At 40.5% G+C, this 18,450-nt stretch overlaps 1 protein-coding gene across 1 annotated transcript; it reads right to left on the bottom strand.

Moving 5' to 3' along the window:
* Window positions 1–1,051: 1,051 nt before the first annotated feature.
* ctnnbip1 (catenin, beta interacting protein 1) lies at window positions 1,052–18,308 on the bottom strand. The gene is made up of 4 exons (XM_028410982.1): window positions 18,288–18,308; window positions 10,945–11,059; window positions 10,335–10,425; window positions 1,052–3,742 (listed from the first exon to the last, which is right to left on the bottom strand). Exons 2-4 carry the CDS (start codon window positions 11,038–11,040, stop codon window positions 3,684–3,686), a joined length of 246 nt encoding a protein of 81 aa, XP_028266783.1. The 5' UTR covers window positions 11,041–11,059; window positions 18,288–18,308; the 3' UTR covers window positions 1,052–3,683.
* Window positions 18,309–18,450: the final 142 nt, after the last annotated feature.

The following is an 18,450-nucleotide window of genomic DNA, read 5'->3' as shown; positions in this document are numbered from 1 at the left end:
ACACACACACACACACAGAGTTGCATAACGTGATGTGATAGTGCTGGTGGCAGTTAGCTGGCTGCTGCACACGCTGAGCTCTGGGTCTGATCTGGCTGACATCAGATAAACACAGCGTCAGGCCTCACGTGTACAGTGTGAGAGGGAGCTTATGTTGTTGGAAAGAGAGATGTGCTGCTCCCACAGGCCACACTTAGTCTATATTTCAGTCAGCAGCAGACACTTGTTTTCAATGAAGCCTGGCTGCCTGGTTTAAATGAGAGCTTGAGTTAAAAATAACACTGTTGTGCAATCAAAAATCCATTTTATCATATAAACATAAATAAATCCATGCAAATTGTATGTTGATGTTTACATGTAGGCATACAATCCCTCTCAGTAGGATTGAATACTCAACCAAAACAGGTGCACAACTTGTTGTGAGGAACAGGCGTTATAATGGAAGTATATGACACTTAAGTCTAAATTGGTGCATAAACACTGAAAATGCTAACAGCTGGTTTGGTATTCCCAGAGCTTGATGATTATAAATTGCAGGATTTTTTGTGCATCTGAGAACGAAGGAACAGCGAACAGATGTTCATCATTAGCACAGGGAAAAAAACATGGAGTCTAGCTGACACGAAAAAATTCAAATTATCAGTTAAATGGAAGACTAAGCACCGTTAGTGATTTTTAATACTGTTTATAAGGTCGACACAGAACTAGCACAGGCGGCAAATATTTAGCTTTTTATCACAATAACATCTTATTTTTGTATACAAACTGCATTTTTCACTCAGCAGCCACAACAAAAGAGCAATTTCTCTTTCATATACAGATAAGAGGAACAAAGAATGGGTCATGATTGTACCCATATTATGACTTCAGTGAATATGCCCCCCACATCCCCAAAGCCCAGAATGTGGTCTTATCTGAAAACCAGAAGTCTTATCACTCAGCTGTAGACGAGAGAAAAGAAAAGGAGCATTTTCACTGTTTAAAAGTTCTTTAATGGTTCAGTTGGTATAGGATTTGGAAGCATTAAGTCAAGACATGGTCAGCAGCCATACAAAACAAAACCAACTAATCAATGTTGACTGAGAGAGGAAATAAAACACAAAGCCAACACAAAAAACTCAATTAGGCAACATCATCACAGTACAAAAAAAAGAAAAAAGATCCTAGTCTCAACAGCATGCTGAAAATCAATATGGAGGCCACATCCACACAGACATTCATTCACAACTTGAAGGAAGGCTGCAAAACAACCCTGATAGGTAGAAATATACAGTAAGACACCACTTAAGGAAAAAATAAAACAATGCATAGACAATAAACAATGTTTAAAAACAAAAGTAAACATAAAGAAGAATTTCTTTGTCATTGGCAGACAGAGCGACGAAATCTGTTGGCTGTTTACATTGCGATGATTGTTGAGGACATTCAAATAGAAGTTATTGCCAACAAGTCATAATGGATAACACCCATACAGAAAAAAAGAAATATCTTTTTTTCATTTTAAAAGAGCTTCCACAAACGTCTAGAATGTACAAACAATGGTCATTGTGGCAAGGCTTCAAAGATCCTCGGCTGAATGAACATTATAAACCACAAGGCAGACATGCTTGGCTTTAAAACATTACGTTACAATTATTTTAAGTTATACAAGTTAACAAACCGTAACACATTAAATACTGAGCATGTCACTAGAAAAACATGTCGGTCCTTAACAAATATTCATTGGAGCTGTTCCAGTTGAGTCAATTAACGCTGATTTTTTTTTTAAATCACTGAAAGAATAAAAACGTGTTTACAAAGTTTATTTTTTAAATCCACTGAACCAAACATAGAATCTCTGTGCTAAATATCAAAATGTATTTTTTGCAAATATCACACTGATAATAGTGCAAGAGATACAGTACAGTCAGAGATAACACACAGTTCTTATGTTTGGCTTCATGTCTTTAGTTACAGGTCGTCAAAAATGAGAGTTTGTGTGACTTAAGTGTGAGTGAGGAGCCACCGCTGATGGAATTAAAGAGTGACTCAGGTTTTTAGGTTTTCACTATGCACTGGTTCTCTGTCTTTAATGGTGCGACTGAAGAACTGGGTGTCAATTCAGTAAACAATAAATTACAACAACAGCATGTGTTTTTCTTAGTTTTATCTTACAGATTAAAAAAAACAACAAAATTACAATTGGCACACTTAATTTGTTTCCCAGCTATCTGTACAATTTAAAAAAAGTTTTACTTGTCACAATAACCCAAAATCAGCATTCGTTTAGGGAGAATGTGTACACCTGTGTTTTATGGTTGGTAGTGTTTTATATTCTTTTGATGCCTTTCCTCATGAGAAAAAGCAGCGCTGTGCTCTCTCCTACAGTTCAAAATAAAGCAGCACAACAACAAGAGGGGCCTCACTTATAAAATGGTAAAGATTCCACAAGGAGACATTCGAAAACACCACCATTGCCTCAACGCAGCCTTCCATGTATAAATCTCATCGATCATGCGGCGAGCCTGGTTACCCTGCCCTGTTAACCCACATGATTAAACATGAATGATTAATGACAGGCCTGTTGTGAGTGTTAATACACACATCAATCAGCTTGTCATCGTAGTATTTGTATATAAGGTCGGGCCGTCAGTCAGGATGTGTTACGGAGCACAAAATGCTGCAGAGTCAGATACTTTTTGTTGAATGGGTTGTGCACAGATATATTGACATTTGTTTTGATTATTTTAATGCACTATGGCTTGCCAAATAATTTCTATGAGGACAAATTTTATATTATGACAGATGCTATTTTGTCATTCATTATTGCTCACACAGCAGACTATAGTAGGTGACAACAGCAGTTGAAATTTGCATCATAGTGCATTTGATTGTGCCCAGTTTGCTGTAGAAGTCGGCTAAAAAGGATAATGTCCAGCAATTTAATGAATATAACAGTTGGTAGATTTAACTGCCTTCAGGGTGATGTTGACCCTGCTTCACCCTCCTTTGTATTTTCTTTCTTATTACTGAATATGTCTCTGCTTGGTCTTCAGCTGAAAGGCTCCAGTAAATGTGTCACCACTACCTGTGTATTGTGCTTGTCTTTCTGTGTTTATGAATGAGGCCCCTGGCTAGGCAGAATACAAAAAGCCTTTAACACACAACAGCTAAACCAAAAAACAACTTCAGCCCAGTTTGGGTAAGCAGAAATAATTAAAATCTTTCTTATCTAAACGCAGTCAGCCATCATGCGTGCTGCTCGACCAACACTATTTATCTTTGCTTCAATCAACTGCTGACTGGCTGATTCCTCCGCAGCAGATATAACATGTAACACTGCCTAAAGTCTCAACACAGACAAAATGATACAAAACAAAGCCCCTACCCACCCAAATAATCAAAAAACTATATATGATATCATCCACACAATCTGTGAGAGTTTTCACAGACTGCCTTGTTACCAGGCTTAAGCCCACAGTGACCCACTTGAGTGCATCTCAGGTAACGATGTGCCGACTTGTGTGAGGAGGAGGCGGGAGTGGAAAAGGCCAGGTGGAGATCTCCAGGACTTTTCCCTTCTCTTCTGCCCCTCCCAGGCATTTCCCCTTCTCCTGAGCTCATCAGTGTTGCGTTTGTGGAGTTTTTATGTTGCTGTGGATCACATGCAGGGCGGGATTCAGGGGAGAGTGTGGGGGCCGGGGTCACTGTCGCCGATCCTCCGTCTCTGACCGTGAGAACGCCATCACCACGTCCTCTGCACCTGAGGAACAAAAGGAGTGAAGCAATTACACACAGGGCATTCACAACATGCTTTTTTTTTCAAACTGCAGTGCAGAAATCATACACTGGAATGATGAAAAGGACTTTCAATGTCACTGAAATGTAGCATAAATACAGTTGATTTTGAAAAGGCAAATTAGCTGCAAGCAAAACCTGTTTATATTTGTGCTATATGGACAGCACAAAGCTGTTCTGTGCTATCAGGGCTACATGTATATTTGTGTCTCCAGGCCTCCCCGGCCTGTCTGAACATTGTTTGAAACACTGGATCCCAGCAAGACTTTGTGTTTGAAATACCCAAAACTAATTTTAGTTCAAAGAGTGGAGCAAGCCAGGTTTCCTACAGGTCCCGTCAGCTGTGACTACAAAGACGAGAGGGAATACCCCACTATGAAAATCCTGTTGGTGCATGCAGGTAATTTCATCTACTGCCTGTTCACCTGTTGTGGAAAGACAGTCTGATATCACGGAGCCATGCTGGAAGATACAGTAACACATTGAGTGGCCTGCTGACAGCAGCATCCTGCTCTGCCATGATAACGCTTAGATCTGAGGCTTCAGCCAGTCTTTACTGCTAAGACCTGAGCTTGTCTGTCAGTACACAACACCAGATTCCAGCTAACGATATTAACCTGTCTAAGCTATGGAGAAAAAACACTAAAAGAACAGAAAATATAATTTTTTTTATGTGTGTATCATACACACACGGTCAGATTTCTTTCATTTCCTTTTGTGCCTCTCAGTTTTACCAAGTTAGTTAATGAGAACCAATGGATAATTACAGCCTCATCTGAGTTGAGTCAACTAATGAATCCTGCCAGCTACACAATAGGACTTTGTCAGCTGGCTTTTGTTTAACAAGGAATCAGTCATTAGTCTGCTGCCAACTGTGATTCATCGAGTCTTTTAGGCCGGCCCACACCTGCTGAGACAGGTTTTTAGTTGATATGTGAACATTTATTTACCTACACTGTGTAAATAACATAAACGCTCACACACTACTCCTCAATCTACCTCAGGTATCAGCGCCTCTTCTGCTTTAGATAAAACACTCACTTTGATCTGCCTCTTATTATCTCGGAAGAGTATTTACTCCTCTGTCCAAAGGCTTGCAGTAGTGGTGGGTGTTGGGTCCAAATTACATCTATCTCCATTCAACCAGCACACACACATTGTTCATTCAACACCGAATAAAATGTGTATGTGTAATAAGTATTTGAGTATAGAGAGAGTATATGATGTCATACTCTGAAAACAACACCAACTGGAAAAAGAGACATAATATACAGCTTGTACCATTGAAGGTCAGAACCAAAGGGGAAAGACCTAAGTGCAATAGGCTACTGAAATAAAAATATCTGACAAGCACGATCACACAAATATCATTGACACTAACTTCCACACCTTTAAAAGTGGTTGAGAAGAACTGCTATCAGCACCTCATACATGCCTGCTATAAAAAGCCTTTCTTTGGCGCAGCCCTGAAGTGCTTGTTAGATTTAATTATTGTGGAGATATGAAAGTAGGCCAGAGACTCAGAGCTTCCGCGTGTATTTGGCACAAAGGGTGGACCCTCATCAGACAGCACAGACCCTCCAAACCCAGAATTTTGCGTTTTGATTTGGCTGTCGCCCAGGGAAAATAATTAGCATGGTGCTTTGCAGCATTTAGGTCATATTGGTGCTTGGGTAAGATCAAGACTTTTGGGGGAGGATGAATGAAATTCTCCCTCCTATGGGAGTTTGCTGACTTTCCAATCTGAGACAGAAAAAATGACAACAGGCAAACACGAAAAAAAGAGGTGAGCTGTTCGATTCTAGTTAATTAAATAAATCTCATCTGCTTTGAGACAGCACATTGGGATAATGACGCTTGAACGAGAGACAATTACGTAATGATACAGAATAGAAAAATTTGACCTGAATTACACTGCTGCTGCTTCTTCTACCAATATCACAGCAAATGCCAGTTTGCATGATTGTGTGAAGGAGCTCATTCTTGTACAATGGGGAGTTCAAATTAAGGACAAATCAGATACTGAGCAACATGAGCCGAACCAGCAGCTATTCTCTTAAAATACATCCATAGAGTGAAGGGACTCTGCCTGGAGTCATGTTCGGACCTCGCCCTGCCACACACACACAAACACAAGCTCTAGCCAACATGATGGAAAACACTGGGTCCCTCAACGCTGTTGCCTAGCGACAGATAAAAATCAGACTGCATCAGTGCTGCTTCCTATCAAGAAACAGCTTTTGGTCTGATTCAATGCTGCGCTGCGTCCAGCCAATCCCCCGCCCCCCACCCCCATGTCCTCCATCCACCTTACGCTGATCCCCTCCTTGCCTCGCCCTGCCTGATGGGGGTGAACCAGACTGTGGATTACATAAATACAAGCAAACAACAGGCATGTCATCCACCACAGATACTCTGAAACAAAGAAAGCCCCCACGTTCATTACAGGACGGATTTTTCCAGGAAAGAACCCGGAGACAACACTAAAATCAAACAAAAATGCATAGTTTTTGTTTATAGACGCATGCAAGGTAACAAGGAAAAAAAGCAACTAATTTAATTATTTCAAATAAGAATAAATAAATAATTTAATAATTGCAGTCTTTGCTTCGGCCCTACTTCATCAGCCACAAGATGATTTAATTCACAAGAACACAGACTTTCTTCACACCTCATAGAGACTATAAATCAATATGTGGTTGAGTAAAATTATAAAAGCAACATAAAAGAAACATAAAAGCTCTACTGAAACCTTACAGGGTAAGACAGCTATAAAATAATAACCCAAAGGGAGTTTGTTTGAAGTCTGAGGCAATAACCTGCCTCCGGTAAGGCTTGCCAGCCTGAATAAACAGAGTGCATCCACATGAAGAATCCCGTATAGCAGCATTTAGGGTCACAATCTGTGCAGGGTCAACTGAGGGGATAAAGACACAGGACCTATATGCCCCCCTACACACACAGCAGGGGAAGGTTAAGAAGCCTGACACACAACACACAGTGTGTGTGGTCCTCCTGCTCACATGTTCACTGAACACTGTGTCTGCTTAAACACAGGTACAATTCTGGGTTTGTAAATAAGAAAGAAATGGAGAGATAATACAAATCAGTCAACAACCTGGTTTATTGAAGGTTAAAAAATAAAGTCTAGTCTACCACCTGGAAATAAAACTACACAATTATCTTAAAATAAAAAAAGATGAAAATTATGTACCATTGCACAAATGCGCCGATCCATGAGTGAGTGCTTGGCTCATACAACTTTGGGACAAAGATGAAAGCATATTAAAAGAGTAAACTGCGTGTTTTAGAAAGTCAAGTCAAGTAGCTGTGTTCATAAATCTGAGTGTCTGGCTCTGATTCATGCTGCAGTGAAGAACAGGATAAGGAAAGAATCAATAAAACTCTGACTCGGCAAAGAAACCAAACAAAAAGAAGGTCCACTTTCTCTGTGAGATGGCTTTCACTGGAAAACACAGGTTTAAGGTCTGTGTTGTTCTGAGACCCAGGACAAAGAGGATCGTGCACTGACTGCACATGAATGGACTGAGGCCATATTTCTGTAAGATGGGACAAGACAAAAAAACTGACTGGAATATCATTCTCTGGCTGTAATTAGCACTACAGCTTGCCTTTAAGCTCTCTAATGACACCTGCGCCAATCTACCAGTGCAGCACGTCACAACAACAGCGATACCCACGGGGAAGCTTAGCTTTCCCGGGACAACTCAGGTTGCTATAGCAACCCCTTCCTCCTCTCTCCTCTTTGTTGAAGCCTTTGCAACATCCTTCTGGGAGGAGTTAACTTTCCTCAGCAAAACAGTCAGGAAAACAAGTCCTGAGATTGCTGGCTCCGACAGACTGTATTGTTGAAAACTGACATGATGTCAGTTACAGAAAGCAGCAAATAAAAGAGTTAAAGAGGAAGAATAAAAAAAGTCTGATGACAGCGACAAGGCTAATTCTTTTCTCTGTTATGCTTGTGCAACGTCATTGCATATTTTTTTCCATTTCAAAAAGACACAGTTTTGATTAGTATTAGTCAAAGTGGTTAAAACACAAACCTCAGTTAATGAGTTCACACTTCATTTCCAAACAGTGATAACTGCTTGTCCTGCTTGTACACTATTTTCCTAAACTCAGCAACTTTAAGGCAGGAAGAAGGTGTGTAAAATTTCTTTTTCTGCCAGATTTAAACTTCAAACAAAACTAAATTTGCTAATTAAAACCATGTACTGAATGTGGATGAATATTGATCCAGATACAAGGAAAACATTTGACAGCTCCGCACTTGTTGAAAATTGTTCAGGGTTTAACAGCATCTTGAATCAGTACAATCACATGTGATCAAGCATGACAAACATTTCTGCACTGATAAGACCTCAAATGCATTTTCTTATTAAAATAAGTCCAGCTGACAACAGCAATGACGTCCACCTCGGTCACATACACTGCTGCTATTTAACATGTCCTGAACAGCACTGCAATGCCTAGTAATCAATATCAAGTGTACCTCCACTACGCCTTCATGCCCTGAGTGCCCTCTAAGCATACCACCGCTCGATCAATGCAGCTATGTCTGACACATGACACTATTGCTCTGAGCTGAGAGCCCTTGAGTGTGCTGCTATCAAAGCATCCTACATCGGCATGTTACTTCATTTCACACTGCAATTTGTTAAATTTCTCATTTAAGAGGGGAAAAACTTCCTTGGTTGGGCCCCTCTGCCCTCTTTGAGTCAATATTCTACAAAATACTACAGAGGAAAGTATCACTTGACAAGTGAAAGGTGAGCAACTTGAATGCCTACACTTTAGAACAAGTGACAGAGCAGGAAATCTGTGTTCTTTGTGCAGGAATACAGCAAAGAGAAAACTACTCTGTCAAATGGCAAAAACTAAGGTGGATTCAATTTACAGTTCAGACTAACCCTGTTAAAAGCTGAATCTGCTTTACTCAGTACAAATTATATGCTGTATTTAAAAACTTTTTAATTGAAAGTTTCTGTGAATCACATTTTCGAGGCACACAGACATCCTGCTAAAATGTCTCTCAGCATCTGTTTCTCTACCCTATCACAAAGTCTAGGTGAGATCGAATGGTTGACTTTCCTCTTGATGCAACTAAACCTCCTCACACCGCCTCAAAGTGTGCTGACAAACAGCTGTCCTTCAGTGCACTGCTGAATATTTAACACTGATTAACTCTCAGACATTTCCATGATTCCTAATCACAAAACCTTACAGACCACAAATAATTTATTGGCACACCAAGGAAGTGGCAAACTGCCAAATGACACTAAATGTGTCTGTTTCTGTCATGTATAATGCATACATGGAGCACCTCTCACCAGTCACTGTCCTCCATAATTAATGAGTCTCTTGCTAGCTGTATTGACAAAGCAAAGAGAGAGTTCTGAAACTACTAAAGGCCATAAAGCACATGATTTGAGCACAAACTGATGACTAAAAACACATCATATATTAATTAACAAAAAAGCACTTATCTCATATGTGGGTGCTTACCACTGATGTAATGCTTTGGGATGAAGAAACACAAATCTGCCATGCAATGACCCACATTTACACTGGAGAGTGAGGCTGAATTTAACAAAATATGACAATTTAACAGTACAGTAAACACACCAAAACACTTAAGGACTGACAATGTCACTAAAGCTTCTGCTCGCATCCTCAGCACCTTGTACATATTATCAGAACCTAATCCTTCTCCAACAGAGGTATTTCTATATTTGAACAACATAGATTGTTTCTTTACAGAGGAAGGGCACAGACAAGGACAGCTAACACCTCACTGTGGGAGAGGCGTCACTGGCAATTTTCCTGACTTAAAGCTCCCCTGAGGAACAAATATCATATAGGGCAAAGCAAGGCCTGAGCCTCGGCAGGTTCACCGTGGAAGAACAGCAGGGCTCCTATCTGACAGTCCTGCTTTGGACAGAGCCTGGAAAGCAGCTGATAAGTCTACTTAAAAAAAAAACAAATAAAAAAAATATTTGCTGCTGCTTTTTTCTGTCAGTGCAATGCCGGCCACATTTATTATTTTGTTTATTAGAGCGCTCTCTTGTGGTTCAAACTTTGAGAACTGTCGAGGAGACCAAGAAAGATCAACATCACCCTCTGCTGTCCACAGAAAACATTACCATTACATTTAAAATGTGTTACTGATCAAAGGCATGGCAACATATACCTGAGTTTGCTTTGTAATGTTAACGCCACAATAATCTTTATATAAGGTGATGGTTTCAGTGAAGGTGTGGTAAAACTGATGTAACTATGCTGAGGCTAAATCACTTTATTTACAATCACGTCTGACATATGAGGGTTGTGTTTGCAGACAAATGTTGTGTTGCACCTTTTGTTTGGACAGCTTTTAATGTCAACATAAAGAAAAATATATTGTCTGAAAAGTAAAACAACTCAACATGTAAATTAATTACTTTTCCACACCACTTTCATTTGGAACAAATAATTACTAACAATAACATCTAACTCAATGAAAGCTCTGTATGCGTGTGTGCGTGTCACAGCCTTACCTTGTTCTATGTTGTGCTGTGGTAGCTGACTCATCTGACTGTGGACGACACCTGCGTAATTCCGGAGAAAAGTCTCTTCACTCGGTGTGAGCTGAAAAGGAGTAAACAAGGATTAGTTCAAAACCAAAATATATATATCAAAAACAGAATACACCAGAGAAGCGTCTGCTTTCTGGGATAGCGTGTGTTTGTTTTATTTTAAAGCAGTTTTTGTTGTTCTGTTTTTTTTTCTCTGTGGTTAAACTGCTGGAGAAATCTTGCTATTTTTTTCAGTAATTGTCCCTTGGAATGCACTGAATCAGCTTTAATTCAAAGTCAAGGTGTTTCAGAACCCAGCAAGATAATACATTAGCCATTTAAAGGTTCTTGCTGATAACTGTGTCAATGTACCACTGTCAAGAAATACTGAGCTTGTCACTGTGTGAGTGAGGTCATCATGGATCAATCACCCCTCATTTTAGGCTAGGGGTTCATCCTATATTTTACCCACACAGTTGGGAGTTTGAATGCTTTATTAAGTGCTGATTTTAAATCAGCAATTATCAAATTAACAATTGTGTGTATGTAGGTCAATAATAAAAGCTTGTGTTAATAAAAAAGCTGTACTTACATTTGATCCCATTTTCTTTAGCATGAGCAGGACCCGCACTTTCTGTTGGATGTACATGTCTTCCTGAGACTTCCCTGGGGCCTCCTCGCGGTTCATCCCCCCTGCTCCTGTGGCTCTAGACATAAAAACACATCAACGTTAAATCAAGCTACACAAACACTCACAGTGTCAGGAAGTTTAAAATAAAGAGTTTAAACTCTATGCACTGGGTTGTTGTCATTACACAATGATCTTAGTTCTAAACAACATCTGCGCTGATTATCATCATGTAAGTCACAGTGCTACTTATTACAATATATAAAAAAGACTCCACATAACCACACACATTCATCTGGATGTCTGAGCTTCTTATCCAAGTCAAGGGACTTGTCTCTGTACAGTCATGGTGCAGGTTTGGCACTTCTCAGAGTCATTAATATTGCATGGCAGTTTTCATACAGATAGCACCCCTGCCTGCTTCCATCGCTTCTTCTCCGTCTAACTAATGACCTATTTTCACTGTCAGTCTGCAGAGATGCAAAATATAGGCAAAGGGGGAGAAAAGGGGGAGGGAAAAGAAGGCGATAAAAGGAGCTGCTAAGCTAATGTGGGTGACAGAAAAGGAATAGGTTCTGCTGTGATAGCGTGCGCACACACATCAAGGTCAGCTGTTGTCACATTAAAGCTCCAGTGCACCAACAAAACAAGGCGTACAGCAACGGCTACATCTCCAGCCTAAATTGGCTAATTGAAAGAAGGTAAATGCACAGAAAACAATAAAATATGTCTTTAGAAGGATACATTGCTTGAATAAAAATAGGATTCAATCGAGAGAATATCAGTATGCAAGTCATGATTTCTTCGCCCCTGAAAAAATTTCATAAAAAGGCTACAGAAGCCACAGTGACTATGATAGTTCTGGCAATTTATTTTGGCCTCTTATCTATACAAAGGGCCACTAATGCATGTTGACAGGCTGTTTGATGTAGGGTTATATTTAATTGAGGAGCTGGCTCGCTGTCCCCCCCTTTCCATAGCCCAGGGGAAAGAGGATGAATGGGGTACCGTTGGCCATTGGCTGGTGTTTGGTTGCCACAGAGAGCGTGTGGTTCATCCGGATCAGAGCAGCAGGAGACCATGCTTCTGGCTATAGTCTATTTAATTATAGCAACCTTAGGTGGGTGTTTATTGCAAGTATCTGCCGTTTGACTTTGTCGTGTCTTCTTTTCAACTACAGAAAGGTGATAGCGGGACACTGAGTAAGAACACATTAGTTATTCACTTCAACCTGAACATCAGGAATAGTTTAATTGAGGGGGGTGGGGGTAGGGACACTAAAAACTCAAAGCAGAACAGACATGAAAAGACAGAGAGAGCTTGCTGATGTCAGTTCAGTTGCTCAGTAAACCTTCAGGGGATTGGTGGTGGTGGTGGTGGTGGGGGGGGGGGGGTATATTTGGGTGGGGGTAGTGATGGAGAAAGGATGTTGGTGCAGTGTGCAGGGGGTGTTGGCAGTGTCTTTAGATCAGCAGACACGTTTGATCACGTCTACGAGTACCTCACTTGAGGCAAATGAGAATGCTAAGACTCGAAGCAGAGAACAACCAGAGAGGTGACATGCACAAAGATTGAAAGTCGGGAGCAGCAATCTGCCTCAGAAGCACGCCAGGAACAAAATGGTCACTGCATATGACAAAATGCAATGATAAAAGCAGAGGATGAGGAGAATGACTGAAGAGCATGATTACTATAACTGCCAAAAGATGTGGTCTTATCTGAAGATCTTTGAAGACATTATACAACAAACATCCATTAATATTCAGGCATATTTTGAGACTTGACAATGTGCCTATTTTCTCGTCTCCTGTGGACATAAGGCTGATATATTCCACATTCATCATCTGTATAAATAGGCCTACTGCTTTCATGACTGAGGCATTTCAGGTCCTCTGATGTTTGCTTTTGAAGTTTGAAAACTGTTCATATTTAGCAATGTGTCTGCTCAGGTTCATGACTGATTCAAGGGTGCAATCAGTATTTTTACAAGTCTGAAAATGATTTCATTTTATCTTATTTTCACAGAAATATCCAAACAAATATGTGGCTCACAATCCCATAGGGAGAATCTCATACAAACTAAACACAATGTCTAGATGGGGGTGATGTTCTTTTATTGCCATGACATGTTTGTGTCAAACTAAAGAGGAAACCAAAATGGGACAGATTGCATCCTCTTGCGGATTTCAGTCTCTTCTTTAGGCTGGAAGAGGACAGGACGACTAATTTGTAGATGACTATTTTGGGCAGCAGAGCAGCTACAGAACTGGAATAATTGCAGTTCTGGTACTCAGTGAAGTGAATCGCAACATGTATACAACAGTCATTAACAATGTGCATATGATTATATAATGAGTAGTTTCATACATGTGTTACCACAGAACAAACCGAATTTGCGCTCATGTTTATAAATCCAACAATCATCCAGATGGTACATGGATATCTGGCAGACAATGCCTTACTGCCAGAGATTTAACCTCACTGTAATGCCTTCCAGAGTCACGCTGGGTTAAGTCAAAGGGAAGATAATTTCAAGCCAAAAATAGAATTTGTCTGGTGTATGTATTATAATGTAATATTATATCTTAAAACATCAGAAAATAAAAATGCTTCTAATATTTATCAATGCTGATCAATCACGATGCTCTACAACCTCATCAATGCTTGATCTCAAATTAAGATGGATTGTTCAAGATTTACAGCTTTACAGCTGTTACAACCGCCTACTTGTGTAACATCCTATAAAATCTAAAACAAGGAAAAGTAATAAATCCTCACAAATGAATAGCTGAAACCACAAAACCAGCTATTAGTCCAACTGTTGTGATTAATTTCTATTTAGACACAACACAAGCAAACATCCAGCTTTTATTTACATCCAAGAAATACAATAGAATAGAGGCAAGCAGGGTATTTCTCTGCCCTTCAGATTTTTTTTCTAAAACGAATTGCCTGGAATTGGCAGATCAAGGCATGTTTGTTTTAAACTCACCGTGATGTACTTTAATTAAATAACAGATGATTTGCTTTACATTAGCCATCACACAATTACCGAAACACAATTCGTAAATGTCTGAAACAAGAATCACTGTAGACAGGTGTGTACCAGCCATGATTATTTAATGGCAGCTACATCCTGGCACAAACAGACAAGGACAAAAAAAATTAATCTCCACAAAACCCTGCAGGAAGGGGCAGACATTTTTTTTTCATATTGAGATCTTACATAAAATGACTAATCAATGATTAATTTAAGTAAAGTTATTAACTGTATTTTTTTTTTATAAAGGAAGCTATGTACATGTTTCTGACTCAGGTCCTTCTGACCTTACACTGTACAAGCGCTCCTCTGTGACATCTTAAACCCTTTCAAGGACCACAATACGGATCCTGTCAGGCTTCTTTGTGTGAGCCCGATGTTAGGTTCTGGAGGTGGGCAGGCTCCACACTAATCCCTCGAGGGACACTCAGCCAACCTCAGACAACCTCAGACACATACAGCTAATATTCCAGACGTAATCAAAGGCTTTCTTTAATGCTGATAGAGCCCTAATCCCCCCTCCCTGCCTGTGCTGGGTTCTTGTCAGTGTTGTGATGTTGAGCTGAGGCATCAAGCTCTCAGAGTCCCTCAAGGCAACCCAACTAAACCCCATCATCGCTGATACTGAACCAAGGAAACTAAAGTACAGTACACAAAATACAACATGAACACACTAATCTTTGCAAACAGCTACGCTGGCACACATTACTGATACAGAGATACATGGTAATATGAATCATTATGAGTTTTTTTTGTTAATAATAAGCGTTTTATTTATTTATTTATTTTTTACAATTATCAGAAGTTGTAAACAAATGTCATTTGTGATGATGTATCACAGATGGGTGACTGGCAGTTACTTGTGAGGAGAATGACCTCACTACCAATGTCTGAGCTACTGTATAGAAATGTGGAATAATGATCCCCAGGCCTCATAACACAAAACACAAAACTTCATACCACTACAGGAAATGATATGAGGCAAAAATAAATGTTTACAAAGCATGAAAGAGACGCTGCCACAACAGTGCATCATTTTTGAAAGACATTACGTATCCAGAAACACCACTTTAAAAATCGGACATAGTAAACACTGCATGGCTTCTGCATACTAGATTCCCTGCATGTAATGGTGCCCATTAGTGTCTCTAAGAAACAAAAACACCTCTAAAGATCATTTCAGGACTCTGGCTGGGCCACACAGTGCAACGAATGTCTGCTGCCAGGGATTACAGTATGCAATGTGATAGGCCTTCACATTTGCTGAGGGTCAAGAAAGGCAGAGGCTGCCATGGCGTACCGGCCCAGTCGCACCCACTCCACAGTTAACAGCTCTGGAATCAGCTGCTCACATGATGCACAACATCTGATTTACAAATCAAATTCCTCCAGCAAATGGAACTGAATTGCATGAAACTCTGAGAAGTCAACAACTCCCATGGAGAGGAAACACTAGCAAGGGAAAATAGCTTCAATTTAGTCGTGAGCTGCTATAACAACCACAGCAAATGTGTGAGAAACTTAAGTAGGCTACCAGCCTAGTGTGGCTGCCAGCTGAGCTGCCAAAAACCTGGCCTGGTTCTGCAGAGCAGCTGTGTCACTGCAGGTACACCCAGAAAAACAAGCATTTCCACTGATGGCTAAACACGTCAAACAAACAGGCAGCTAATATTAGACAGAAGAACATGCTTATTTAACACAAAATAAACAACAATTTGTGTGTCTCGTGTAGCAATATTAACAACCTCCACAGAAAAAAGATCTGATTAATGAACAATTATTGGGTTTTCAGAGTGTCTGAAGACAGTGAAAATTGCACAAACATCCCCAGAATCTAAAGCTTCTTTCAGTGAGGCTGCTCTAAACAGGACTTCTCTGCTGCTGGCAGTAAATCCACCACTGTATTAGAGGGCTAACCAGCAAGACAGCATGCACTGCAGTGCACACAGAACATGACAACACCCTTATAATGCACCTTTGAGTAGAAGTCCAGTCAGTGTCTTGTTCAACCAACAGTCCAAAACATAATGTGTCACAATGTTAAATGTAAACAGAAGAGGAAAATCAACAAATACACAAACATTTTAAATAAACATTTAGCTTCCTGATTTCATGAATCGTTTCTGTTGTCATAAACGACCTGACAAAATAAACAATACAAACGAAACTATGACACACAGCAGCCTGTGTCTCTTTAGGTTAGGGCAGGCCCAGGTGCTGAAGGAGCATGAGCACGATGAGCAGACATGACAGGCCAAGAAGGCTCTGACTCTGGCTTACCAGTTGTCTGCTTGCTGCCATCTCCTCACATGTACAGTGTTTACAACAATGGCTACAGTATTTGAAGACAATGGTGATGAACTAGATTGTGAAAACATGATTGATAAGTAGGTCATTTCTTGTTGTCACCATGTGAGGCATGAACTCAAAACAATCCTGCTGAACTGTACAAGCTTGTATCATAGCTGGGTTTCTGGGTATGCTAAATTGTGCATTGACCAGCTCTGTGACCCCTTAAGTTGATACTAGAGTGTGAGTTGTGTTTAATATATTTTTTTGCACACCAGTCTGTCTGTTATACCTAATTTAGTAAAACTGGGCTTATCACAGAGCATGCTATATAAAATAATTAATCTGGTTTCTGATCACAGAACATCTAAGCTTACTCCTCATGGTCTCTCTAAGGAATTGAAACAGAAGCTGCAGCTGTCTTAAGCTGGTCCCCTGGGGGATGGAGCGGCTGCAAGATTTTCAAAAGAGCCAACATCGAGGCAGGGCATAAAATTCAGATTTGCAAACAGCTATATGATATGTGCATAGAATAAAACAATGCAATAGCTTTTACAACAGAGAGAAATCTGAGTATATCTGCCAACTTTTGTACAACACAGATGGAATTAAAAACGGACTGGTAGTGATCATGTGAAGGCGTCTGTCATTTCGACTGGGTGTGTTAGCCACGAGTAGACGTAAGCAGCTCTAGTATTACAGTGTCAGGCCACAACAGGCTACAATGTGGCTGGGTTATTGCGGACAGGATGACAAGTGCTCTAAACAAGGTCCCCTAAGGCCTCAAGATCGGGCAGCCACTGAGGAGCACCTGCCCCGAGTATGAGGAGGTCAGTGGTCCTAATTTCTCTAAAAAAATCCACACGCTTAAGAGAATGTGCAAACTAAGGCAAGCCCTATATTTTATGGTCCATAACCAAGTCTACTAGATGCCAGCAGGATTGAAAGTGACTGCCTGTGGCCATGCCCTGACACCCACTGGCTGCAGCACTCATCAATGCCCAGCTGATAGCTGCCAGCTTTGCCACTCAAAGGGCTGTCAGCTATCTGACATGTGGGGGAAAGCAGACACTGTGAAAGGTGGGGTGGCACAATGCATTTATGGATGGCATGACCCAAAAATAGAAAACCAGTTATAGTGAGTTAAATCAAACACCAACTTGAACATTAAAAAAAATATAATAAAGTGATGCATGTTCAGTTTGTGGTTAGAGAAGCATTATTAAAGGAATGTAAGCCTAAGTACAGCCATGACCGGTGCAGATGTCCAGTGAGGAGGGGCACATTTCCCCGTTTATATTCACATGCAGGCTGCATCCTGTATGTTTTGAAGAACTGAGTGTCAGCAAAAAAAACTTCTATAATTATAATGTCATGATGTAAGTCATCAAACCATCTTAACTATAGCCTTAATTCAACTGTTTGTATACACAGCGTATGTAATTTGTCAGCATTGATAGTTTAAAAACACTAATTGACAAATCACGGAATGATTTAAACCACAAACACAGCAAACATAAACAGTTTTTTTTCTTACAGATGGATACACATGACTGTGAAGGGTTTTTGTTATCATGCTGTGGGGCGCAGACTGTTCAAACTGTAGCAGCGCTAGCAAGCAGCGAGCCCTTACCGCATTTTCGATACGGCTCTTTAGCTATAGCGGTCGTGGAAAAACATGTATGAACCGTGCTCCTAATGGCCTACAAGTCGCCTTCATTTTAATTTGAACAAATGTTACATTTAAACTCAGCCAAACCCGCGCTTCCCCTAAGAAAAACGGGTAATGCTAACAAGCCAGGCTAGCTTGCTAGCATGCCCCAGACAAAAGCTTGAATGAAGTTCCTGTGGGTGCAAACACCATCCAGGTGCCGCTGCTCCGCCAGAGGAGTAAACGCTGACAATCAAACACACGTAACGTTTCAAAAACCTCCTGACAATATGCGTCTCGTCAAGAAAAGCAGAGATATTTGCTTACCCCTCCTGGTCCAGCTTTACTTTCTACTGTGCTCTGTTTGAATGGTGTGTTGTTGGAGGAGGGCGTCCTGTTCCGGGGTCACATCCCTCCAGTCGGTAGAGCTAGCGGCGGACTGACTCAACGCAGAGAGCCTCCTTCTGTCTGTTCAGTACCGCCGCTGGCC

This window comes from Parambassis ranga, chromosome 7 (assembly GCF_900634625.1).
Source record: "Parambassis ranga chromosome 7, fParRan2.1, whole genome shotgun sequence".
NCBI classification, from domain to species: Eukaryota; Metazoa; Chordata; class Actinopteri; family Ambassidae; genus Parambassis; species Parambassis ranga.
The sequence above is the reverse complement of the archived record's forward strand: the minus strand, read 5'-3'. Positions and strand labels throughout refer to the sequence as shown.

Bases quoted from the DNA above. Each gene is read 5' to 3' on its own strand.
- ctnnbip1 (XM_028410982.1), bottom strand. From the start codon at position 11,040: ATGAACCGCGAGGAGGCCCCAGGGAAGTCTCAGGAAGACATGTACATC. The intron at 10,426-10,944 runs GTAAGTACAGCT...ACTCCTTTTCAG, and splicing joins TAAAGAAAATGGGATCAAAT to CTCACACCGAGTGAAGAGAC. The intron at 3,743-10,334 runs GTAAGGCTGTGA...TTTGTTCCTCAG, and splicing joins ACAGCACAACATAGAACAAG to GTGCAGAGGACGTGGTGATG.